The 24,594-nt window shown below is 40.8% G+C and overlaps 1 protein-coding gene across 1 annotated transcript in view; it reads right to left on the bottom strand.

Annotated features, from left to right (window-relative positions):
- The window catches only part of Pkhd1 (PKHD1 ciliary IPT domain containing fibrocystin/polyductin), a 443,194-nt gene that overhangs the window by 345,524 nt on the left and 73,076 nt on the right, over positions 1 to 24,594 (bottom strand). Inside the window, exons 33-34 of the mRNA XM_041656327.1 lie at positions 22,777 to 22,996; positions 15,653 to 15,803 (exon numbers count right to left, since the gene is read on the bottom strand). Of these exons, the coding sequence (XP_041512261.1) occupies positions 15,653 to 15,803; positions 22,777 to 22,996 (371 nt within the window). The remainder of the gene's footprint in view (positions 1 to 15,652; positions 15,804 to 22,776; positions 22,997 to 24,594) is intronic.

Here is a 24,594-nt window from a genome sequence, read left to right as displayed (position 1 = left end):
TGTATTAAACACTCCTCATCCTTGCGCTCAAGACAATGAGCGGTGCTCTCCACTTTCTTCCTGGAACTCTCACCCCTGATGACTTTATTTCAAACCCTACCTTCCAGCCTAATTATTTATAGGTGCTATGTTTCCCACGCCACTACCTCTGTAAGAGTGGTACTTAAAATATTCCCTTACTTCTGTGCCTCATCCAAATCCGGTCATTCTCTAAGCCTAAGTTTAATTATCATGCCCACTAAAGAATATCCAGGTGACTTTTTTTCAGCCAGAGTTTTCTTTGCCTTTGTTTCCTTTGAAAAAGTGAAAGAGACAGCTCAGTTATATCGCTACGCTGTGCTTGTGACTTAGTGTTTGAGCAAGCTCTTCTATTTTCCTCTTAAAGTGGCCAAAACCCTTTCAAAGTCCAGAAGACTGGGCTAGCCATCCCATCACGAAGCTCATCCACTCATCCAACACTTAAGCTATTTCATAGTCTTTCCTTCTCTTCGAATTCATCCTAAGGAGTTCTGTATCAGGGCTAACCCGTGAATGGTACCCTCTGAGTCCTTTCTTGTTTGACGGTTAAAATGAAACAGTTTCATTTTCCCATCACAGGGATGCCAGGCCCCACCCACCGGTCATTTTGTCTAGACATCCCACATGCTAACAAAGTCATCAGGTACTGTCCTTCAGATGTCTAAGAGCCAATGACAGTAATAAGCCAAACAAAATGCATTTGCTTCTGCTTCGCTGCGCATAGTGTCCCCTCTGGGAAGGGAAGGAAGTTAAATGGCAGTGTTTCCAGGTGGTTGGGACTGTAGCTGTGGGCCCCAATAGTGGAGACCATTGCTTCTGACATTAGACTATGCAGGAGCCTGGGTCCACTCCACTGTGCTCATTACTTGGGAAGGCTGGGAGATTTAGTTAATATTTGGGACATATTTGAAAAGATATCACGTGGAAGCAAACACTAGACCAGGGCATTTCTTTTCCCAGATTGATCTTGTCTTCGCTATCAAAGTAAAGTTGCCTTGCATAGAACTAAATAATGAGCCATCCCATTCGGAGCTAGCATGTCATTCAAAAAAAAAAAATCCTCTCATTTTGAATCAGGAAGTTTTATAAGCAACAAAGAAACACACAACTGATTTTGAGGTCCTGTAGATAGGCACCTTTTATATATAGTCATTACGCTTTCTGGGTTATTTGCTTGCTTGTTTGTTGAAAGCAAACACCCTTACTAATTGCTAAGGGGGGGGGCGGTATCAAACTTTTCCATTTATATAAAGCAGACCTTGGTTCTCACCCATGTTAAAAGCCCACACAACTGCAATATCTTACTTACAAAAAGCTTTCAGTAAGAAGGACAGGAGGACAAGGCCTTCTAAGGGAGATGCATAGCCACTGTGGGCAAGCATGTTGAGACTACTTAACTCCCACTTGCAAGCTTCTCATTCAACAACACCCTCCAGATTTCAATTTTCATAGCCCAACATCTGGGATGAGATTAGGCTTCTGTCAAGAGTCACAGTGGATACACACTGGCTAAAGTCAAACAACAAAGTGGACAGTCTGAGTCCAGAGCTTGGTGATCAAACAGCTTAGCGTAGAGCAATCTTGAGTGGCTGTATTGATCCGTATATGAAAGAATCCCCTCTCCTCTTTAACTGAGTCAAAAAAGATCCTTGGATTCCGTGCAATCTGAATTGGAAAGCATGTTGTTCTGGGAGCCATAAAAAACATCTGTGGCCACAAGAAGCAGACTTAGAAAGAGACCCAAGCTGCAGAATCAGGCCATCTTACAACTCTAAATTCTCCCATTCGGTGAGCCAACAGAACCTTCCTGCCATTTAAGTACACTTGAATCGTTTTCCTTTTGTTTTCCAAGACTTACTAATGGTATTCATGTGTGTGTGTGTGTGTGTGTGTGTGTGTGTGTGTGTGTGTGTGTGCATGCGTATGTTTGTGTGTGTGAATGTGTGTGTGCATGTTCTTGTGTGCAGGCATACCCATGTGGTGGGGCACGTGCATATGTGTGCACATGCACGAAGGCCAGAAGACCACTACAGTGTCATTCTTTGAGAACACCTTCAATCTTACTTTTTAAAATGGAGGCTTTCCCTGGGATAGTCAGTAGGCTAGACTGGCAAGCCAGAGATTTCTTCAGGGCTCCATCAGCCTCTCTCTCCCCAGTACTAGGATTACGAGCACTCGCTACCACACCTGAGTTTTGTATGCAGGTTCTCACATTGTGTTGAGTACTTGTGCCTGTAGGACAAGTGCTTTTCTGTAAGCCATCGCCCCGGCCTCTGCCTCCACAGTAACAAACTGTTTAATGTTTGTGATTACAATATAATTATGACATTTCTCGTTCCCTTTTCTCTCTCCAAACTCTCCCATATGCTCCTCTCTCCTCTTTTTCAAGTTCATGGTCTTTTTCCATTAATATTGTTAAAGTAAATTTCAATGAAAAAATAGAAAGAGCATACAGAAAATCCCTATAGATTATAATGAACTGTAGGTGTATATAGTATAAATTGTAGATATAGACATAGACTGTATCTGAATAAATTTCTTAATGCTTAATATTCTGTGGTATTTCCTAAGCAGAAATAAAAAAAAAAGTGCTAAGACAGAAATGCCACGGTAGTCACCAGTCTCCACATAATCCGACTGTTTGGAACAATACAACAAAAGATGATTAGTTCTCAGCACTAGAAGATCCCACAGAGCATCTTAAGCACATGGGGACTGCAAATGAGAACAGAAACACAGGACCCGTGAAAGGAGGAAAATTAACCAGCTTGGGAGCTGGGGAGATGGCTCTGCAGGTGAAGTGCTTATCATGCAAGCATAGGGAACTGAGTTCCAGTCCTCAGATCCCACACGAAGCTGGACACAGCAGCGTGTGTCTGGAACCCCAGCATGCTTACAAGAGGTGGGAGAAAGAGACTGGAGGGAAAATCTCCCGTGCTTAGGGACAAGGTATCCTATGTACACAGCAGCCAAGCTGAATCTGAGAAGACGTCAAGAAGATAGTAACAAAATGAGCCTATAGCAGAACAGGACCTTCACCTAGGTTAGCTCAATTCCCTTGAGACTGAATCACACTGAAAGAATTAGAGAGTCCAAAAATCATCTAGAGACCAACTCATGGTCAAAAACAAGTTAATAGCCACTCACACAACTGATGGTATCTTCCTGGTAACTGCTGTTTACAGTTTTTACAGAAACCAATTCAATATTTCTAATTTCTATACATAACCAATCCTCTTCTGGGATGCCTGTCTGTCACCAATATGGTCATTTTCAGAGACCTCATTAAGCTTTGTTTTCCACTGAGGACAGAAACTTGATTTTAAAGCAAAGATTAAGAGCAGTTTACCTGGGATCAGACTCCCATGTAGTGATGTAGTGATTTACTCAGTGATAGATGGTAACTAGAAATCATGAGGTCTTTTGTGTCTGCAACATAAAACATGGCCATTGAAACTGCTGCCTCAATCATGGTGAATGTATGCTACATGTAACCCTAACACGTAATATGACCCTAACATGTAATGTGACCCTAACATGAAATATAAACCTAACATATCATGTGACCCTAATATCTGGAGCAGGCTGATGTGCTAAAGTTCTCTGACAAAGAAGATGGGGGCAAAAAAGCTTATAAATCTGAGTTAAAGACTGAAATCAGTCTAAATATTCCCTGGATTTGTTCTTTGGAATAGAAGGGCATGATAAAGAAGCATACAAGACCTTAGGATTGAATCAATGACAAAATATAGTGTCATTAGCCGAGCAGGTTATAGGCGTGACATCACCACAGTAAGCAAAAAACAATACTCTAACCATACACAATAATTTTCAAAGCATACACAAATCTCTTTTTTCTGATTGTTTATCTTATTATGTATTGAAAAGACAGTAAAAATAGCACATTTGGAGGTGACCTATAAATGAGACACTGTTAATCGCCCTGCACCCGTTAGTTAATCCTGACAATCTTGGCAAAGAGAAAGGAACAGACTTGGTGAAGTTAAGGAAACATGCCCAAAGTGATATAATAAACAATTCTCATTTTCTCCCAGAGCCCAAGGTCACAGGCATCGTACCACAATGACACTGTTGGACGTCTAGGATTCTCTGACTGTTCCATTTTATATACACTGTCTTCCTCCAAACCCGGGTGTCAAGTTGTGCTAATTGATTGAAAGGTTAAGTGAGCTGCCTCACAGTCACAGATGTCAGGCCTCAGGAATTCTGCACACTTTTCAGCTTACTTGACTCTGCTGCTTGCCTAATTATCCTAAGGAGATAAACCCTTTCTGAGGAGAAATGTCTGCTCGGGCGGATCCTACTCTCCTGGCAGTAGATAGCTGTCATGAATTAGAACCCTCATTTCATGGAGAAAATGCAGACGCAAGGGACCCTGGTTTTCTGCAGGTCAGCTAAGGAACCTTCAAGCTCCTATATCTCCTGTGTACCTGTTCAAAAAACTAGTTCAACCCTACATCCCACACTTTCTGTCTGCAAGCACATAACACCAAGTAAGAGAGGAAGATCCGAAAGGAAGAGAAAGGGAAGGAGAAGGGAGGGGGAGAGGAAGAGGAGGAGAAGAAAAGGGGTGGCAAAAACAAGATGAGGGATGGTGTAGGAGAGTGGTAGAAGGGAGAGCAGGGAAGGAGATGGGAAGGGGGAATAGAGGAAGGGGGGCAAAGAGAGAATAGAAGGAGGTAAAGGGAAAATAAAATGAAAAGGAGCCACAAAACAAAGATGAAGACTGCTTTTGAATTCCTATAGTAGGACAAACAAAATTGATTAGACCTTCATATCTGTGTCAGGATCACTGTACAAACTGGAAAGGAAAAGCTGGATGCCGTCACCACTGATCTGTGGGAATTTTCTAGAACACTCTGCTTAAACAAGCAGAGAGTAGATTAAGCAGTATGGTTCAAACCAGGTATTTATCTTCTCCTATTCAGTCCTCGAAAAGGGATCTCAAATGGAGCTCGCCTTCAGGGACTTTTATTGTCTAGCTGGGAGATAGAATATTTAAGTCAATGCAAGCAACTTAAATATCCAAGAGAGATAAATTCCATAGGTATGGTAAAGTACTATGGGATATCAAAAGGTTAAAAAAAAATCCTTCAACAAATATCCTGAAGAAGAAATGTGCTGGGAAACTCAAAAGAACTTAAAAATGCAGAGTCTGGGGTTGGGGCACAGCTCAGTGGGTAAAGCCTCTAAGTGAGGATCAGAACTCAGTCCAAAGAACCCAGAGAAGAGCTGGGCAGGTGTTGTGGCCACTTGTGAGTTCCAGCACTTAGGAAGCAAAGAAGGAATCCTCAAGATGGCTAGCTGAGCTAGCTGGAATCAGTGAGCTCCAGAGTCAGTCAGGAACAGACGCTCAGGAAATCAAGTAGAGTGACTGAGGCAGACACCTGGCATCCACTTTAGGTCTCCACGTGTACATTATCCACCTATTTCCACACACATTCAAACTCACACAGCCATATACACGTTAACTCACTCAGTGGGACCTCCTGAAACTGAGAAGCTTCTATAAAGCAATGGACATAGTCAACAAGACAAAATGACAGCCTACATAATGGGAAAAAATCTTCACTAACTTCACATCAGACAGAGGTTTCATCTCCAAAACATACAAAGAACTCAAGAAATTGGTCATCAAAAGAACACATTAACAGAGAAATCTAAAATGGCTGAAAGACACTTAAGGAAATGGTCAACACCCTTAGTCATCAGAGAAATGCAAATCAAAACAACGCTGAGATTCCATCTTACACCTGTAAAATGGCCAAGACACTGATGACAACTTACGCTGCAGAGGTTGTGGGGTAAAGGGAACACATCTGCATTGCTGGTGGGAATGCAATCTGGTACAGCCCCTTTGGATGTTGGCGTGGCAATTTTTCAAAAAATTAGGAAACAACCTTCCTCAAGACCCAGCAATACCACTTTTGGGTATATATCCAAAGGATGCTCAATCGTGCCACAAGGACATGTGCTCAACTATGTTCATAGCAGCATTGTTTGTCATAGCCAGAACCTGGAATCAGCCTAAATGTCCCTCAATCGAAGAATGGATGAGGAAAATGTGGTACATTTAGACAATAGAGTACTACACAGCAGAAAAAGAATAATGATATCTTGAATTTTGCAGGCAAATGGATGGAGCTAGGAAACATTATTTTGAGTGAGGTAACCCAGACACAAAAAGATAATTATCACATGTACTCACTCATAGGTGATTTTTAAACATAAAGCAAAAAAAAAAAAAGCCTACAAATCACAATTCCAGAGTACTTAGACAACGATGAGGACACTAAGAGAGACTTACATAGATCTAATCTACATGGGAAGTAGAAAGTAGAAAAAGACAAGATCTCCTGAGTAAATTGGAAGCATGGGGAACTTTGGGAGAGTTGAAGGCGAGGGAGAAGCATGGAGGGTAGCAGAGAAAAATGTAGAGCTCAATAAAAATCAATAAAAAAAGAAAAAAGAATATTTGTTACCAAAACCCAAGCAGTTTTGAGTTCCAGCACTGATATGGAGGTTCACCACCTCCTTGGGCACTAGGCATGCATGTGGTGAGCAGATGGACATACAGGCTAAACACCCCACACACATAAAATAATAAGAAGAAATCCTGGAAAAGAAAAACCTAAGAGTTAAGTGGATATCAAGAGGCTTCTGAATGTAGTATCTGTAGTTCTTCACTATTTTAACCTCTCCAGAGAAGCATCCCTCAATATCTTTTCTGGGAAACATACAATTCCATGTGTAAAGACTCCAGGGTTGGCTGGAAGGCTGAACTTAGTGGGGAAGGGAAGGACTGACATTTCCTTAAAGATAAAACAGACAGCTTATTCACCCACATTTCAATTATGCCCAAGAACACAAGGCTTTCCTAGTAGATTTGCTGCTGAAGTGCTGGGCTTGCTTCTTGGAGGGTGTGGTTTCAATAGCTGTTGCACCAGGTAAGTGGAACAGGGAGAGGACTTCTCAGGGATACCACTTCCCTTGGTAGTCATCAAGCCACCCCCTTGTTAGAATTTAAAATGTCCCCACAGGTTCATTGTTCTAACACTTGTGGACCTTTCAAAGGTAGATTGTGAAAAATCTACCATGGCTAGGGGTAGGCCTTGAGGTTTCATTGCCTGGCTATCTATACTTCTGTGTGCTCTGCTTTCTTGCACAATGTGCTACTGCCTCACAAGTCTATCACTACCATTTTCCACTATGATGAACTGTATCCCCTCAGACTGTAAGCCCCAAATTCTTTCTTTAATTTGCTTCATGTATTTGGTCACAACATTGAGCCAAGTAATTAAGAATGTTCTATCTTGTTGAGGTGGTTTGAGTGTAATTGATCCCTATAAAGTCATGGGGGTAGTACTCTTACAAGTAGCTGCGGCCTTGATGGAGGAAGTGTGGGGTGGACCTTGAGGTCTCATACGTCCAGTCACACCCAGTGTCTCAGTTCACTCCCTGTTGCCTGCAGGATCAAAATGTAGCTCCTTCTCATTGTCAGCTACTCCACCACCATGTCTGCCTGCATGCTGCCATGTCCTGCCATAAGGATAATGAACTGAACCTCTACACTTAAGCCACCCAATTAAATGTTTTTCTTTGTTAAAGTTGCCAGGGTCATGGTGTCTATTTACAGCAATCAAGACCCTAAGACTCGTGTGCTCAGTTCCTGATATCTCACAGTCTCTAAATTCAACGTTTTGGTGTTCTTAAGGGTGGTCTGTCTTCTTTTGTTATCAGAATTCTCCTTTGTGAATCCATTTTGTTACGTCATATGCCATTCTCCAGCTACCTCTCCGTTTTTAAACTGAAATTTGTCTTATTTCTTCAAAGAAAGGACTTATGCTTCTCCTTTTTTTCTTTTTCTATCTACTTGAAGGATTTCACTGTTTCTTTTAGTAAGAAACCATTCTTGAAAACTATAATAAGGAACTGGAGAAATAGCTGCTTGAATAAAATTCTTGCCATGCAAGCAGGAGGACCTGAGTTTAATCACCAAATTTCCTATTTAAAAAAAAAAAGGTGGGATGCTGGATGGATGGTGGTGGTGCACACCTTTGATACTTGCACTCCAGAGACAGACAGACAGATCTATGAGTTCAAGTCCAGCCTCGTCTACAGAGTGAGTTCCAGGAAAGCCAGGACTACACAGATAAACCCTGTCTCAAAACAGTCAAAAAGCAAACACTAAAGCTGGCCTTGGTAGCAAGGGCTCAGTATCTAGGCTCTCATGAGGAAGAGGCAGGTCTACCCTTGGGGCTTTCTGGCATGCCTGCAGAACCTTCTTACTGAGCTCAGGCAGTGAGAGAGAACATGTTTGGAAATGGTAAACAGTGCCTGAAGGAAAGAACATGAGTTTTATATCTGACTTTTGCATGCACATGTGCATATATACAAACGCACATATATGTGCTACAAAAAATACATTAAGTCTAGAGATATACCGCCAACAACTTTTATGTAGCTCCTACTATGTTTCTGGTTTTCTATTCATTATTGTTTTTTGTAAGTCATGTAATATTTTCTTGGATTCATTTTACAATTGCTCAATCATCTTTGGGGCAAACACAGGGAGGGTAAACTTTGTAAAGTTTGTATTGTCTCATACCAATTTATATATCTTTATTTTATCCTCATACAGAATAAGATTTTAATAGATACAAGTTTCTAGATACAAAGGTGTTTCCCAGAGAAGTTGAAAAGCATTGCTTCTGATTATTTTTCTACTTCTATGAAATATTAGAAACAACTTCCTCTTAGAGAAGCCTTTTCAAGTAACCACACTAAGACTGTTGGGACAAACAAGTGAGTGAGTGGGATGAACTTGGCAGGATTTCCTGGAGGCAGAAATGAAGAGAAAGCTGCTTCCCATATCCTTCCCTTCTCTGCACTTGTCATAGAGTTCTACAGTAGCCTCGGGCTTGCTCAAGCTGAACATCAGCCCAGCTATAAACAATAGACCAAAGCCATCTGCCGTCCCCAGAAAAACCATCCCTCTTTGGTTTATGTTCCCCTGTTAAGACCTCATCTTGACAACCACAAAGCTTAACACTTGGGTTATATACATATAAACACACACACACACACACACACACACACACACATCCAGTCACAGCGACACAGACAACTATTTTCAAGATGTGGGCATAAGGGGAGGTGTCAGTCCTTTGAAAAACCATAGAATTAAAATGTTCCAAAGGCAAGTTATGCTAATACCATAGGTCTTCATAAAAGTCCCATTATAAATCATGCATAGAATGCTCCTAAATAACCTTGATGAAGGTACATATTCATAAATGTATAAATACATTCATACTTACATGAAAACACCAAGAGAGAAAAAAACAATATTCACAAATTTATCTGTCTGTGGGACCTTTCTGTTGCCAAATATTCTACTTGTCTCAGTTAAGTGTCTGCCAGTACTGTAGTTCTCCAAATCTAAGCTCAGACAAAGTTGGTTTGTGTCTTAACAAAGACCCTAAGACCGTAATAGAGAAAACACAGATCATAATGGCCTGGGATATAAATCAACTCTATGTCCCACTTAGTTTATTGTGGGCATCATGATACCCACTTCCTAAAATAAGCCGAACCACTCCATCAGAGAATATAATGTAGGATTAACTGTTTTCCCATTACCTAGAGCTATATTTTCCCAGGTCCTGGGCAACTGACTGCCCACTTAAGCCACATTGATAACATCCAACTCATTATATATAAATACAATCAAGAGGTAAAAAATGTGTTCCACACATTTGTTTGGTTAATTGGGGACCTGCTAAGGCTAACATGGGTTTCAGATTCTGATGATTCTACCATAACTCTCTTCCACTGTCCCATGCCTCCTAGCTACTTGCAAGGACTCTGCTCCTATTAGACTATTTAAACTATGACATTATAATCACCACAACCACATGTGGTAGCCATAACTGTGGCATATATCTCCTTCATGCCTCAGGAATGGAATGTCCTATATATTTCACTAGCACAGTAGGTTTTTGAGATATGCCCTCATTCTCCCCCGGCCCAGTTCCCAAAAAGCAAAGGGCTTAGTTTCTCCACAGTGACTGATAGCTGGATAGCTGTGATGTCAAATACCAAGCAATCTGATCTTTACCAAGATTTGTCCTTATGAATCTTAGCTGATTCATCTCTGAAATACTAGTCTGGGTAATGCCCAAAGCTCCACTGAACTAGGATGAGTCAACTCCAGGCATCCTCTTGTGAGCCTTAACCTTTCCCTTACCTCACTTCCTAGCTATTCCTTAACAATGAAGACATCCTTTCACATTGGGTTCTTATCTTTTTAAAAGGAAAGCAGAACTTGAACACATTTAGAACTCTGTTGGAGGAGGGCCACTTGTTTGTTTCCTGACTGCTCAGCCCTGAAATAATAAAACACTGCTTGGTCCATTAGTTCTAGCTTCTTATTGACTTATCTCTTACATATTAATTTAACCCATCTCCATTAATCTGTGTATTGACATGACTCTTTGACTTACTGGCTAAAGTTCTGGCATCTCTCTGTTGCGAGGCTACATGGCTTCTCCCTGACTCTCCTCTTCCTTCTCCCAGCATTCAGTTTAGTTTTCCCTACCTAGCTAAATTCTGCCCTGCTATAGGTCCAATGTAGTTTCTTTATTCATTAATGGTAATCACAGCATACAAAGAGGAATCCCACATCACCTCTCCTTTTCTGTTTAAATAGAAAAGAAGGTTTTAACTTTAACATAGTAAAATTACATATAACAAAAGAGGTGTCAAGCAAGAATTACAGTTACAATATTTATATCTGTTTTATTTTTTATTATAACTAATGAAAACTGTATTATTACCATCTATTCTTCAACCCCATCAAAGACTCCAGAAGGATATAATATTGCCTAAGTAAACAGGAAGTGCATTGTAAGCAACTTCCAAAACTCTAGAATTGACAGACACATCTCGTTGCCTGGACAGTCACCCAAAGTTCTTCTCTATCATCCATCTTCAGCCTACAGACCCATAGTATCCAAAAGACTTTCCAAAAAGCAGAAAATTTCAAAGACAGTTCTGCCTATAGTGGCAGTTTGTCAGTCACTTTCTTCTGTGTCCTGAATGTGTCTGGCATACTCTTTCATGAAGCAGGAACTCCAAAGTCCCTTTTTCACCTTTGGGCAAGTTCAACAGTCATTTCTCTGCTGGTCCTTCATGTCCAGTTTATCAAGCAGTTCAGGCAATAGCAGTTTCTTGCCCAAATGGCTAACCAACACCATAAGGAGCCTCTTCAATGCCCATCTTCCTCTTGAAGTAACTGCCAGGAGCAGATGTGTCTCATTGTCATGAAAAGTCCTAAGTTCTTAAAACATTTTAAATGCCATATTCTGAAGGTCTCTGAAAGATTTGAAGAATACCTAACTGAAATATATCTCTATATCTAGAAAACCTAACTAACATGACTACAAGCTTGACTATTATAGATGATTATCTATTAACCTATATTTCTTAATTATACATTACATTTTTAAGTGAGCTGCATAATCACAATACCTTAAGCAAAAGCAGAAATACATATATAACAAAATAGACCTAAAATTTCTATCAACAAACCAAGATCTATACCAAAGCAAATCTCTATAGCATATCCCCCTTTAAATGTAAACAAACATTTATAAACAATAATTTAGGGAATTTAGGTGTAGTTCTCTCCAAACTGCTTCCTGCTTTTTGTTGGGTGAAGTAGGTTTTGGGGGTATTCATGATGACCTTAGAGGGTGTTTTGGTCCATCAAACCACATTAGTCTGGAAACAACCCACAGGTTCTCATCTGCTGTAGAAACAAAAGAAGAACCTCTTTTCCAAAGCAACATATCCTTAGACCCAAATTTTGAAGACAAGATACTTTTAAAGTATATGTGTTGGTTACTTAACTTCTTCACAGCCAAAAAAATTCAAAGAAAACACAATAATATACATAATCCAGACTCTCTGTGTATATTCCATTTTACATGGCTTTTTTAAAAAAAAATCATTTACTTCTTTTTATAACTCTCTATATTATTTTGCTTCTCTCTCCCAAGCCTATGTACATTTATTCAACAGTGTGACCCATTTAGAAGTCTTTCCTATCTGGACTTGTCCTATTGTATATCTGTAATTCTTTACTGTCCAGAAGTGCTTCTTAAAATGCTAAGTGCTTCTTAAAAACCTAAGCTGTGTCATTGCTAGAGCAAATGCAGTGCTGTCTGCTTGCTCTGCACAGTCCAACATGGTGGAATTCCATTTACTGCCTCTACAAGTCATGCATATTGCCCCATTTCCAAGTATACAGCAGGTCTATGTCGCACCATTAAGCAGGTTGTTGGACTCTGTTCACAAAACCCATTTAAATGTCCCATAGCCAGACCTTGTCAGAGTTTGTTCTGGCAGCATGGCCCAGAAAGCTGACGTTACAAAATGGTATGGCTATCACTAAATCAGGATAACCTCTCTTAAGGAGTCACGTCTCTGCTTGCTTCTCCTCTGTTCTTTTGTGTCTAGGATTTCTTCCCAAGCTCTTTCAGGTTTTAAGTGGATTTTAGTTGGCCACTAGGGTGCCAATTTGTTGGAGGATTGATGGGGGAGAGTCTTCTGTTTTGTGTTAATTTCATTGGTTAAATAAAGAGACTGCCTTGGCCCTTTAATAGGACATAAAATTAGGTAGGCGGAGTAAACAGAACAGAATGCTGGGAGAAAGAAGCTGAGTCAAGGAGTCGCCATGATTCTCCTACTGGATACAGATGCAGGTTAAGATCTTTCCTGGTAAGGGCACCTCATGGTGCTACATAGATTATTAAAAATGGGTTAAGAGGCTAAAACTAATGGGCCAGGCAATGTTTAAAAGAATACAGTTTCCATGTAATTATTTCGGGGCATAAGCTAGCCATGTGGGCAGCTGGGTGCCGAGGACACAGCCCCGCTGCTCCTATTACAACAGAGGATGGCCACTTGTTTGTTTCCTGACTGCTCAGCCCTGAAATAATAAAACACTGCTTGCCCCATTAGCTCTTGCTTCTTATTTACTAACTCTTACATATTAATTTAATCAATCTCCATTAATCTGTGCATAGCCATGAGACTGTGGCTTACTGACTAAAGTTCTGGTGTTTGTCTCCAGCAGGGCTACATGGCTTCTCTCTGACTCCACCCTTCCTCTTCCCAGCATTCAGTTTAGTTTTCCCACCTAGCTAAGTTCTGCCCTGCTGTAGGTCCAAAGCAGTTTCTTTATTCATTAATGATAATCAATAATCACAGCATACAGAGGGGAATCCTACATCAGAACTCAATTCATATCCATTGCTCAAGAATTTTAAAATAAATGAAACATCTGAAGATCCCTCACATCTCAAAATTAGCCTCTGAAATGTTAAAAAAAATTAATGAAATCTAAGAAGAAAATTATCTGGTCAAAGCAGCAAATACTGTGATAAATCATTCGATACCATTTTATTGTATTGTCATTACTAACACTGGACATTAGCTGTGTGCTTAAAGCAGTTTCCAGTGTCTTACATGCAGTTAAGCTCACAACAGCCTGATCAGGAGGCTACTATTATTATCCCCACTGTACAGATAAGAAAACTGATGCACAGGTAGGTCAAACAATTTCCATGAGGTGAGTAGTATATTCAAATCTTGTAGTAGAACTACAAAGCTCAGATACTTAACCAATGTGATAACCTTCCTCTTGGATCCTTTGCCCAGAATTTGCTTAGCTTGACAACCCAAGAATGCTAAACTGTTACCCATTCAGAATGAAAGTGACACCAAGGTGATAAAAGCAGAGACTTAAAACTGTTCCTGAGAATAAACGGTGTAGTGTTTATCGCTAAACAAGACCTCTATATCAAGGCTCATAGACCTTTGCAGAAGGTGTGTGTGTAAGAGGCAGAGGAAAGGGAGGTGTCACAAAATGATATCTCTGCACATGGCATGGCTGTTGCACTCATGAACTCACTGAAGTTATGGTTACCTGCACAAGATTGAGCCCCTCAACATTTCAAGACAGGTGAGGGACATCTCATGAGGCCCTTCTCCTCTGTAAAAGGACTACTGAGAGTTAATGGTTTGGGGCAGAGGGTATCATTTTCTTCAGTGGAGTAAACAACAGCCTGTGCAAGCTCCTGCACAAAATGCAGATTAAACTCAATAGTCACATGCTGAGAGGGGGCATGAAAATGGAGGGGGACTTGTTGGAAAGAGGAAAGTTTCCATCAAGAGGGGAGGGGACATGAGAGAGGTCAAAAGGCATGAAAATAGCTTAAAGGCATATATACACATAGGAAACTGTCAGAAAAAAAAATAATTTAAAAGGTGAGATTGAGAGAGGCTTAACAATGCTCAGTGTCCCCTACAGTCGCACCTGACAGCTGCGTTGGAAGCAAAGAGTAAAGTGGGACCTGCAATTATAGGACAGTGGATTTGGAGAGGAGAAGTCGGTGTGAGCTGTGGACTGAAAGAAGAGGCATTTGTGAGGAGACCAGTGAAGTAAAAAGTGGAGACACTGGGAAATCTCCTGAAAGGAGGCTTTGGGGGAATGGGAAGAGTGGAAGTGGGAGGAAATAAACACAGAGACCCCTGGGGTTGGAGAGAGGCAGGACCCAGTTTAGGAAGGACAGAAGACAGACTCTTCAACACACATTTTCTGCAGAAATACGAAACTTACACAGAAATACTTATCACAAGCCAAAGAGATTTGGATTGGGATGGGTTGACTCAAACAGCATACACAAAAGGACCTAGAATACTGTGTGACATATAAGAGGCTCTTAATAAATGTTTGTAACAAATAAAAGAGACAAAGACAAGATGACCTAAGGATTGCTTTCATAAGAGGAAAGGCACCTAAGGGAGTAGGTGCTCAATAAATATTATTTTTGGTCTGCGTACAGAGAGAAGCCTGAGGAGCTGTAAGAGATTATCTGATACATTTCCAAAGAACTCTTAGCCTCTGATTTCAGTTCTCAAAAACTCCCTTGGGAGGCTGTGGAATCTCTCACTGGGGACTTACAGAGCACAGAATCAGGAGAGCCACTTGGAGAGAGTGGTTCGGGTGGTTTAAAGGGGATGCATTGAGACTGAGAGGCCAGATCAAATGGCCTCTGGCCCTTCTTGTTTCTAACTTCCCAGGGATCTCCTCAGAGGCTGACATTCACACTCCTTCCCCACAGAACAGAACCAGATAGACAGGCGACACTGTTGTCCTGCTAGCTGAAGATGGTTGAGTGATTTGGAAGCCTCCCAGAAGGGCCTGGTTAAATTGTAGGCTGTTTGTTTTATCAAGAAATAAAGCATAGGAACCTCCTTTCTAACATGCATGCAGAAATCAGGACAAAACGTTGTAGAGGTTATCTGTTCAGAATTCTGCCTCACAGAAGCCAGGCAGGGCTCATTTATTTTGGAGGAAATATATGATTAACCATAGTTAACGATAAATTCAGATGGTAAGCATTGGATCAGCCCCTCAAAGTCTGAGAGCATTTAATATTATATATCGCTGCCATTTGGACTAAATTGTTTTTTTTAATGTACACAATATTACAAATTTAATTTGAGCTGTTTGAATCAGTCTGTAAAAAAGATTTGATTATACCTGAGTGTTCTGGCCCCGGCTTTTCTGTATTTCAGTAATCTTGGCGATAATTGGCTGATTAGGCGTCTCGCACTCCATCTCTGCCTCAGTTTCCATGGTAATGTTACAGGAGCTATTATAGATGAGAACTTCATCTCTTTCCACTTTAGGGCTGAAACAAGAGGGGAGGTTAAATGGGGTGTCATCAATCTTAATGAAATGCAATTATTTTTACTCTTATTAATCATTGCAAGCCATTAGCTTGTGGCAACTAGAGGCCACCATTTGTCAAATTTTGCAAATTTCTGTAATTTTGTTTCCATTCTTTTATTGTTTATTTGTTTTTCCTTTATCTGCTCACCCAGCAGAGAGAATGCACACAGTTAAATATCCTTCGCTGAGGCCTTTCTTCCTTCCCAAATTAGGCGCATGAGCATCTGCTTCCCAGACCCTACCTAGCAAGCAGCTCCCAGAGAGCTCTTTGAGGTCAAAAAATGGAAGCAAAACCTGAGCTGAGTTTCTTTATTTTGTTTGGGGTTTTTTTTCCCCCCTTATCCTGTACCTCTTCCTGATCTTACTCACACTTAGTGTTGGGGGAGAGAATTGCCTGAATCCCTCCAGGGCAGATGGAGAAATTGGAAAACCTCACAACTGGCTAACTGGTCCCTAATTCCAAACTGTGAAAAAAAAAATGAGCTCATTTAGGTTTTCAATTCCCTCTCCCCAGCTGATGGCAATGAGGCTCTGTTGCTAGCAGTCGAACATTAACTTAGTAAATTAATTAAACTTACTTAACAGCCCAGACTAAGGAGATTCGATATATGTACCAGTTATATCCCAGACACTCGCTTTACACAGTCCTTTTTGCTTTAAAAAGAGAAGGCAGACTGGATTTCCATTGGAAATCCGCAGCACAGAGTTAGAGAGAGTCTAAAAATATGCAGTCTAGAGGAACTGTGGATATTACAGAACAGCATCCCCAACAGGTGTGATATTTATTCAAGAATAATCCTGGCTTTAGGCATTGTTGCAACTAACTCAAAGATTATTAGTAATAATAATGCATGATGTCTCATACTTGCCTGCAATTTTATATGCAAGGTCTGGTTTCAGTCTGTAAATTAAGCCGAGGTATGAAGTAGGTAACCCAAAGAGATCGGAGGGATTTGCATAAAGTCAAACCACAAATTTATTCAGTGTCAAGATCAGAACTGGGGTGTTATGCTTCCTATGCTGGGCCCTCAGGTTTGCAGGCGCTGACTGAACATCAGCCGGGAAGATAGCAGATCCTACAGGAGGATCAGAAGGAGCAGCAGGAAGGACAAAGGTCCCTGGCGGGGAGACTATAAATCATGTCAAACTCTAGCTTCTTTCTTGAAATCAACGTCAAAATGGTTTCTCAGACAATTTGCTAGAAATGATGACTGTATTTATCTAGCAAAGACACAGCTTCCCTAACGACTGTGTCCTAGACCTACGGAGTGTCAACGGTATTTTAACATCACGCCACCCAGAGTTAACATAGACTTTAGGCTAACCACCGGGGTTCTGTTCTCCTTTAATCAGAAACCCACCACCCATGGCACCTAACACTATTCTTTTGCATGCCTGATGTTGACTTGAAGATGTAAGGATCTCCAGGTCTCTGCACTCCAATGACTTGAGGTTTCACTGTACCGAATACAGTCAGTGGAGGCTTGGGGCAGCCTTCACATACAAAGGTATGAAAGCAGGTGAATTATGATAGATTGCCAGAGGGGATCCTTATCTTCCATATGACAATGAAGAGAGCCCTCACCAAACTTTATTTTCCTTTTTATAAAATACTTACTAAGAATCTAGCACCTATCTTTGTAAAAGTGGTGGAAAACTGAGTACAGGGAAGCATATGAGATGACTGGAACAGAACCTAGTATACAGCAAGTGCCAAATAAATGTAACGCTTGCTCTAGTTTGGGTAGCAGTGATGTTAGGCATATTATGGTTGAGATGTTGTAATCCACATTCAACTCTAAATATTTCACCTCACTTGTTTGAGCCCATGTTTCAAATGCATTGTAAATCCTATGCCATCGTCTAGCTAGTAAAACCACCCTCCAGATTGCAGATGGAATCAATGGGTAAATATAACACATTTGTTCCTGAAATGTAGCATCAGATCTTAAAAAAAATATATAGACCTGGTAAAAAAGACCACAGTGGGAGGTCATGGGTCTTAGTGAGGAACACAGGGCTATTTAAAAAAAAAAAAAATGGTCAAGTGGTCAAATGGCCTTCTACCCATTTATTTTTGCACTGATTTGTGTTGCTCTCGGCATTGGTCACAGAGGGTTGTGAGTAGTTAGTTTAGAGATTCATAACTAGTCAAAGTGCTGAGGATAAATGAGTCTAGGTACTCAGCTATAAGTGAGTCCTTTATAACAACCTCCCTCCATCCAAAGTCCAGGGAAGATCCCAAAACACAGGGTAGAAAGACAGTAAGAACCAGAGATGACACATAAGAACTCATGGGAATGCGGCCATCTGCACAAGATAAAACCCATCAAAATTCCAGCAGGGATAGGGGAGGGGCTCTTAGAGCCCCACCCCTAGCTGAGCAGCTATTGGAAGTTACTCAGTGAGGAAAGTGTGGCTGCCGGTGTGTTGCCTATGTTTCCATGAACGACCCCACACCTATACATGGATGGTTAGCACCAATTGGGCTTAGTGGTTTATTTATTTTAAAAAGGAAAAGAATGTAATTTGGCTCCACGCCAGGCTGGATAAACTAAAACTTCTGCATGGGAAATGTTTGGCTCTTCAGAGATGAAAATCTTATTTCCTTTTTAGTCCATCAAGTTTAATGGGACATCACACTGGTTTGCCCACTTTCATATTCCAAAGAACAAATACATTCTTTTCAGTTTTGGGAGGGTGACCCTTGTAATTATGAGGGGGTTTTGTGGCACTTTAAGGAGTATATTTGGCAGAACGTGGGTAAGATTGTTTCTTCAACAATTACTATTATTGGAATAAACTTTCATTTCATCTCATATATTAAAAAAAAAAGCTTGGAATGGATACGTGTTAGAGTCCCATGGGGAACTGGAGAGAGTTTGGGGTGGATATGACCAAAATATATTGTACATGCTTATGAAATTTCTGAAGAACAAATTTTAAATCATTAAAAAATAGAATAGAGAAAACTAAAATGTTATGTAATATTTGAAAATGTGGAAATTAAACATAGAAAAACAAAATGGGTTTTAGAAATAGCTGCCTTTAAAGCACCATGAGGCTTATCAAGCCTCCATGAGGCTGAGCAAGTACAACTTGTTTTCTCCTTCTTTCCTTCTATTTATTTTTCTGCTGTTGGGTTGAAGGAGATTCTTAGACTGTTTTGTGAAGGACTCCAGCCATGTTCATATCATAAATCACTTATAGCCCTGTCTGAAAGAAATGAAGTTGTGAGCTGGCTCCCAGACGGCTACTCTTATTTCTGAGGGCTCATAAGTCATCTAGTTAACAACCCCTCCTACAGTGTGGTCAGGGATAATGTCAAGCTGGGTTGTCTGAATTCCCATAATCCTCCATTTCCCATTGTTAATTGGGAAAATGGTTACCCATCATCCCTCTCTTCATTGGGCTCTATGACAAAACTTTGAGTAAGTGATGTAAGCCACTCTGGCCTCCTTTAGCTCGCCTGGTACCAACCTACTATCTTCCCTCTTTAGGTTCATCTGTTCTGGAGGGTTAGTCCCCTTTCCGGTAACTTAGTGTTTTGTTTTGTTTGGTTTTGTTTGTTTAACTTGTTTCTGATTACTTCACTAGAAATGTTTGTCATTTAGAAGTCATTGCTAAAAGTGGCAGCAAAGCCACTGTATCTGAAATAGACCTTCCAGGCAGGCAGATCATAAGAACCGTCACCCAGTGTTATAAAGTGAGCCCCTGTATCAAAGAAACAAAAACAAAAGTAGATTTCCACTTAAAAAACTTCAAAGTTTGGCAAACACTATTATTCCATGCTTTCTTTCACATGAATTTTTATGAATGGGTAGAGTAGATCAGATTGTTTAAAAATGGAGGGGGAGGGAAATGGGAGGCTGGGAGGAGGCGGAAATTTTTTTCAATAAAAAAATTTAAAAAATTGAAATATATATATATATATATATATCTGAGATATCAACAAATATATAAATACTAAGACGACTATAGATATAGAAGCATATTCATAAAGAGTTAAGAGAATGTGGTGAAAATGTTTCATCCAAGCAATGGTAATAATAGTTTTAGCATCTACAATTGTAGACTCTCCATCTATTGCTCTTTCCGTTGATGTCATCAGATTTGAAAGAGAACAGGTAATAAGGTCCTGCATTCTTTGGCATAAGTAGTAAAAGCCTCTGGGAATTCTCTCTCCCCACTTAAGCAGAACTTGCTTTGCATAGCTCTGGCTGCTCTTCCCACAGGCATCTCTACCATGGCTTTCATCACAGATGCTGACAGACGACACTGGACCAAGTGCGCTATGAACCAAGAGCCTCAGGCTCCACCACTCCCAATACTGCCAGGGGTTCACTGTAGACCCTGGACAGGGATTTCATCTTCACTTAATGGAGGCCTTCTCATACCCCTAGAGAACTTTCCTTTTCTCCCTAGAGTCACGTTACTTTCTTCTCACACTGCTTCTGCTTAGCTGGCCTCTGACCAGGTCATAAAACTCTATGGTAACTTTGTCTTTGCTGCCTCCAGTACCTGAGTTTCCACAGTGGCCCCTTCTCTTCTTAGAAATGCTCCTCTAAGCAGGATGTCTAAAGAGTCTGAGCTTTTTATATGTTTATAACACTCATCACACATGACCACTATGTCTGCTGTCTTTCTACCACTTAAGGTTGTTGACATTTGAATCATTGAGTTTCTGACCTGACACAGCACCTACACCTAGACCACAGCAGTACTCACTAAAAGATGAATGGCAGGTGGTGGTTGAGAAGGGGAGTAGATAGGTAGATGGATGGATGCACAGGGCACAGCTTTGTCACAGATACATCTTCCTTTGCCAAATGACATAAGGCCCAATATTAGTTCCATCAAGGAGATACAGCATCTAATAGAAGAGGGTTCTGTGAAGCAACCCTGGAAAGTAGTACTCTAGGTTCTCAACCAGAACCTTTTTAAGAAGTGGACCAGCTATACGCTGCATGATTTCCTTAACGTCCCTTGCAGAGTTTATTGTGTCTTCTAGTTGTTATCTCAGCATATGTTGCCCAGAGAAAGACATATAAACTACATGAGAATGAATGCTAGCAACAGTCTAGCCACCGAGGGGCAGACACTTGGGAGGTTTTTCCAAGCGTCTATTTGTGTACATACACACAGAAGAAGGAGTCACAAAAGGCACTGCTTTGGGGTCTGTGATTTTTATTTTCACAGACATTGTAAGCATTTCCTACTAAACACTCTACAGCATGACTTTGGAGTCTCTTAGTGCCATGGCCTTTGGATGGATTATTAAACTCATTTCAGCTATTAACTGTAAAAAGCATCACTTTGTCAACCATACGCTGCTCTCTGCTCTTCTAAAATAAATTACTAAAATAAATTTCTGGGATGCTGAGTACGTGGAATTCTATGGTTTTGATCGATAATTTAACAAACTATCTTCTGCAGATCACACCTGTTTTCCTACTAGCCACCAAGAGTCATGTGTGTTTCCCCTGTCCTCTTCAGCATGAAGTGTAGATTGTGTTTAAGCCAAAGAGCTCTGAATTCTAGTTCAATAAATCACATACACTTTGGAATTCTGCGATAGCCAGAGTACTGGGCAAGATTCTCAGCATATTGAAACTATACTTATAGGTAAACGGTACATGTTGCAATGGGGGTCTGAGACACAGTTTCTTCAGCCACCTCTGACATTAAAGAGGAGACCATGGAAGAATCCAAGAGCACTATTTAGGATATGCAAGCAAAGTCCCCTGAATCAGTGGCACAGAATCTGTGGACATGGTAGTGGGTTCTGAGACTCTGGTAGTGAGTTCTGAGACCCTGCTTCACCTGACCACAGACTTCACACCCTCACTTCCCATACTCCCTTTCGGAAGCACATCATGTCCTTCAAGGGGGCCGCAGTCAAGGGAGAGCTTCTTTTCCTCTGACTGACCACAAATCTCTGGTGGAAAGTTCCCACCAAGACGGACTGCTCAGAACCTCACAAAGTCAGATAGCCGTAGAAAGGACTAGTTATTTCTGCAACTGAAGGCAACTGGTCGTGTTTGGTTTTCTATCTTAATGAGGAAATCGGTCTCCATTAAAAAGTCAGTTATAACCATTCTATCCAGATGAGCAATAAAGACACGAGGCAATATTTGGTGATAAGACATCAGCCTGCGATGGAACTGAACTACTGACAGAAATGAGGCCATGCAAACTTACCAGCATGTTCACTTTTTTAAAAATTGGGTTGGCTGATTGCTCTTCGAGCTGATGAGGGAGGGGGACTTGATCGGGGGAGGGGGAGGGAAATGGGAGGCGGGGGCAGGGAGGAGGTAGAAATCCTTAATAAATAAATAAATTTAAAAATAAAAAATAAATAAAATAAATAAAAATTGGGTTAGAAAGTGGTCAAATCTAGAAAGTCATATTATTACTTTTTATATATATTTTTAAATCTCCAAGTCCTTAGGAGTTTGTGGTCTCTAAACCCCAGATCTAGAGTAATTCTGGGGCATAACTCCTTTTCTTTTGAATAAACATTGTGCAATCTGCCAGATTTCTCTAAGATTTTTTTTCATACTTGTGAATCTGTTTGGAAAGAAAAGAAAAAAGGAGAGGGGGAAAGCCTTCTGTTTTTCATAACGTCTAATCTTTCTCCCCATTGGCATGCACCAGATGTCGCGCTGGATCGGAAGATAAATATTAAAATCTAAGCAAGAACAAAGTGAGCTGTTTACTGGGTATATTTTTCAGATGTTCTCCTGAGCACTTGAAAAAGACAGAGATGCTTTGATATGAAGGTTGGCTGGAATCCATGATGGAATGGCCCCTCTGAAAGAGTTGGAGGCCCGTAGGCCAAATCCACCCTGCCTGTGCTTTTTGCCGGCTCTGTGGATCCCAGTGGCCAAAAGCAGTGGGAAAGTCAAAGAGAACGTAAAAGATGGAGCTACCTGAGGAAGAGGCCTGAGAAGGGTGGGGAGGCTGGCTCTGCCTGGTGTTCTGGCGCTGAGAGACACTGGGGACTTTCTTCACAGCAGTAGAGGTAAGGCCAGGAGCCAGGCAGTCTCTTTGTCCCTATGGCGATGGTCAAATCGCAGCGCATGTAGGTGTGGCTGCTGACTTCACAGCTGTCTTCTGCAGGCCTCAGGTCACACAGGGAAGCCAAGGACACTGGAAAAAGTCAGCACGAGTTTAGCTCAACCTGTGGAAAGAACTCAAAATCTCATGTCATTTCTGGAATGATGTATTCTTTGACCTAGGAAAATAAAATTATTGATTCATTTCTCAAAAAACAAAAAAGAGATGCATGGTCAATCAATGCAGATATGAACAAAGTTTTCTCTAAGGTGTCTCTAAAGAAAGAAGCTTGTGGGTACAAGGTCAACTTGAAAAGAAACTACCATCTTATCTTCCAAAGCAATTTCTGTATTCCTACAGTCTATATTTGTGTTCTCACTATTGCACACGGTTGGTGGCACTTGAGGTTGTCAGACCCCACCTTTTCCTTATGATGAGGAGCACAGTGTCACACGACAGCATTAATTCACATTTGTATCATTACTCTTTAGGTTGAGAAATGTTTACATCTAATTATAATTCAATTCTCTCCTGTGAAGTTCCTGTTCTTGTCATGTGACTATTTTTCAACTTTGAAACTTCATCTTTTTCCTGTTGGTCTGGAATTCTAGGGTCCTCTAAAAGTTATTATTACCTCCTCCAAGTTTGTGGCTAGACTTCTCTCTCTCTTTATGGAACTCCTTTCTTAACAGAACTCTCTCTGTATTATAATGACCAGTAATATTTCATAAGGTAGAAAAGTAAACACTTTGCCCCCTTTCTCTCTGGTACAAGGAAGAGATGTAAAAGCAATAACAAGGCAGGCATGATCCCAAAATTCAGCAAAGGAAGGCATCAAGTCGGTCGGTGACTCTGGGACCAGTAGGGTCCATGCAGTGGGCTAGCTGCAGGCCGACCAGAGAATGGAACTCTGGTTCTAGAACAAAAAGAACATAAAGTGACAAAAACCTTTAATTGGAAGAACAAATGTCTTCTGGTGAGGTGTTTCCATAGGAACTGTCTGAAAAACCTCTTTGGCTTGCTATGTCTGCAGCTAGCCTGTCCTCACAGGTACCCAGCAAACATTACCAAGACCTTCAGGATTGAAGCTATGATTGCCTGCCTCTCACAGCGCTGACAGCAAGGACCACATGAGGTGAGTACAGACAGCAGAATTTGTAGTTATGTTATCACACCAAATGCTATTCTTGTTGCCATTACATTCCAGAGCACCTGACGCCTAGGACATTCTCTGGGCGTGCGTTTGGAATAGATAATTGCAATCAAAATGACTGACAGCAAGATTCTCGTGTGGGGAGACACAACACGAGAACTTTCTAGTTCATAAGCCCCAAGGCAAATAAAAACAGGTTCAACACCTATAAAATAATGAATTCATTATAGGTGATTAAGTGGATGCAAATTGACAAGGTGGATTATGAAAAGCACCCAAGGCTGGGGATCAAAATCCATGGGTCTTATTCCGAGTTCTGCCACTAAATAGCTCTGTGCCCTTAATCGCTTTAGCTCTTCATGCCTCATGGAAAAGTTAAAGTTTCCGTGAAAAAGTCATTTGGTATAATCCAAGTAAATGTAAAAAACCTGAAGATCAAAGATCTTGAGCGTTTTTAAACAAAAAAGGAAATATGAAATTCACCTAACTGGATGTTTCAGCACCCATCATATGGAAAAGCATTCGTTGGCTAGAAGTG

The sequence above is a fragment of the Microtus oregoni genome, unplaced genomic scaffold (assembly GCF_018167655.1).
Source record: "Microtus oregoni isolate MIOR12 unplaced genomic scaffold, Mior012 000007F_ref0000211, whole genome shotgun sequence".
In the NCBI taxonomy this organism is placed as follows: Eukaryota; Metazoa; Chordata; class Mammalia; order Rodentia; family Cricetidae; genus Microtus; species Microtus oregoni.
The sequence above is the reverse complement of the archived record's forward strand: the minus strand, read 5'-3'. Positions and strand labels throughout refer to the sequence as shown.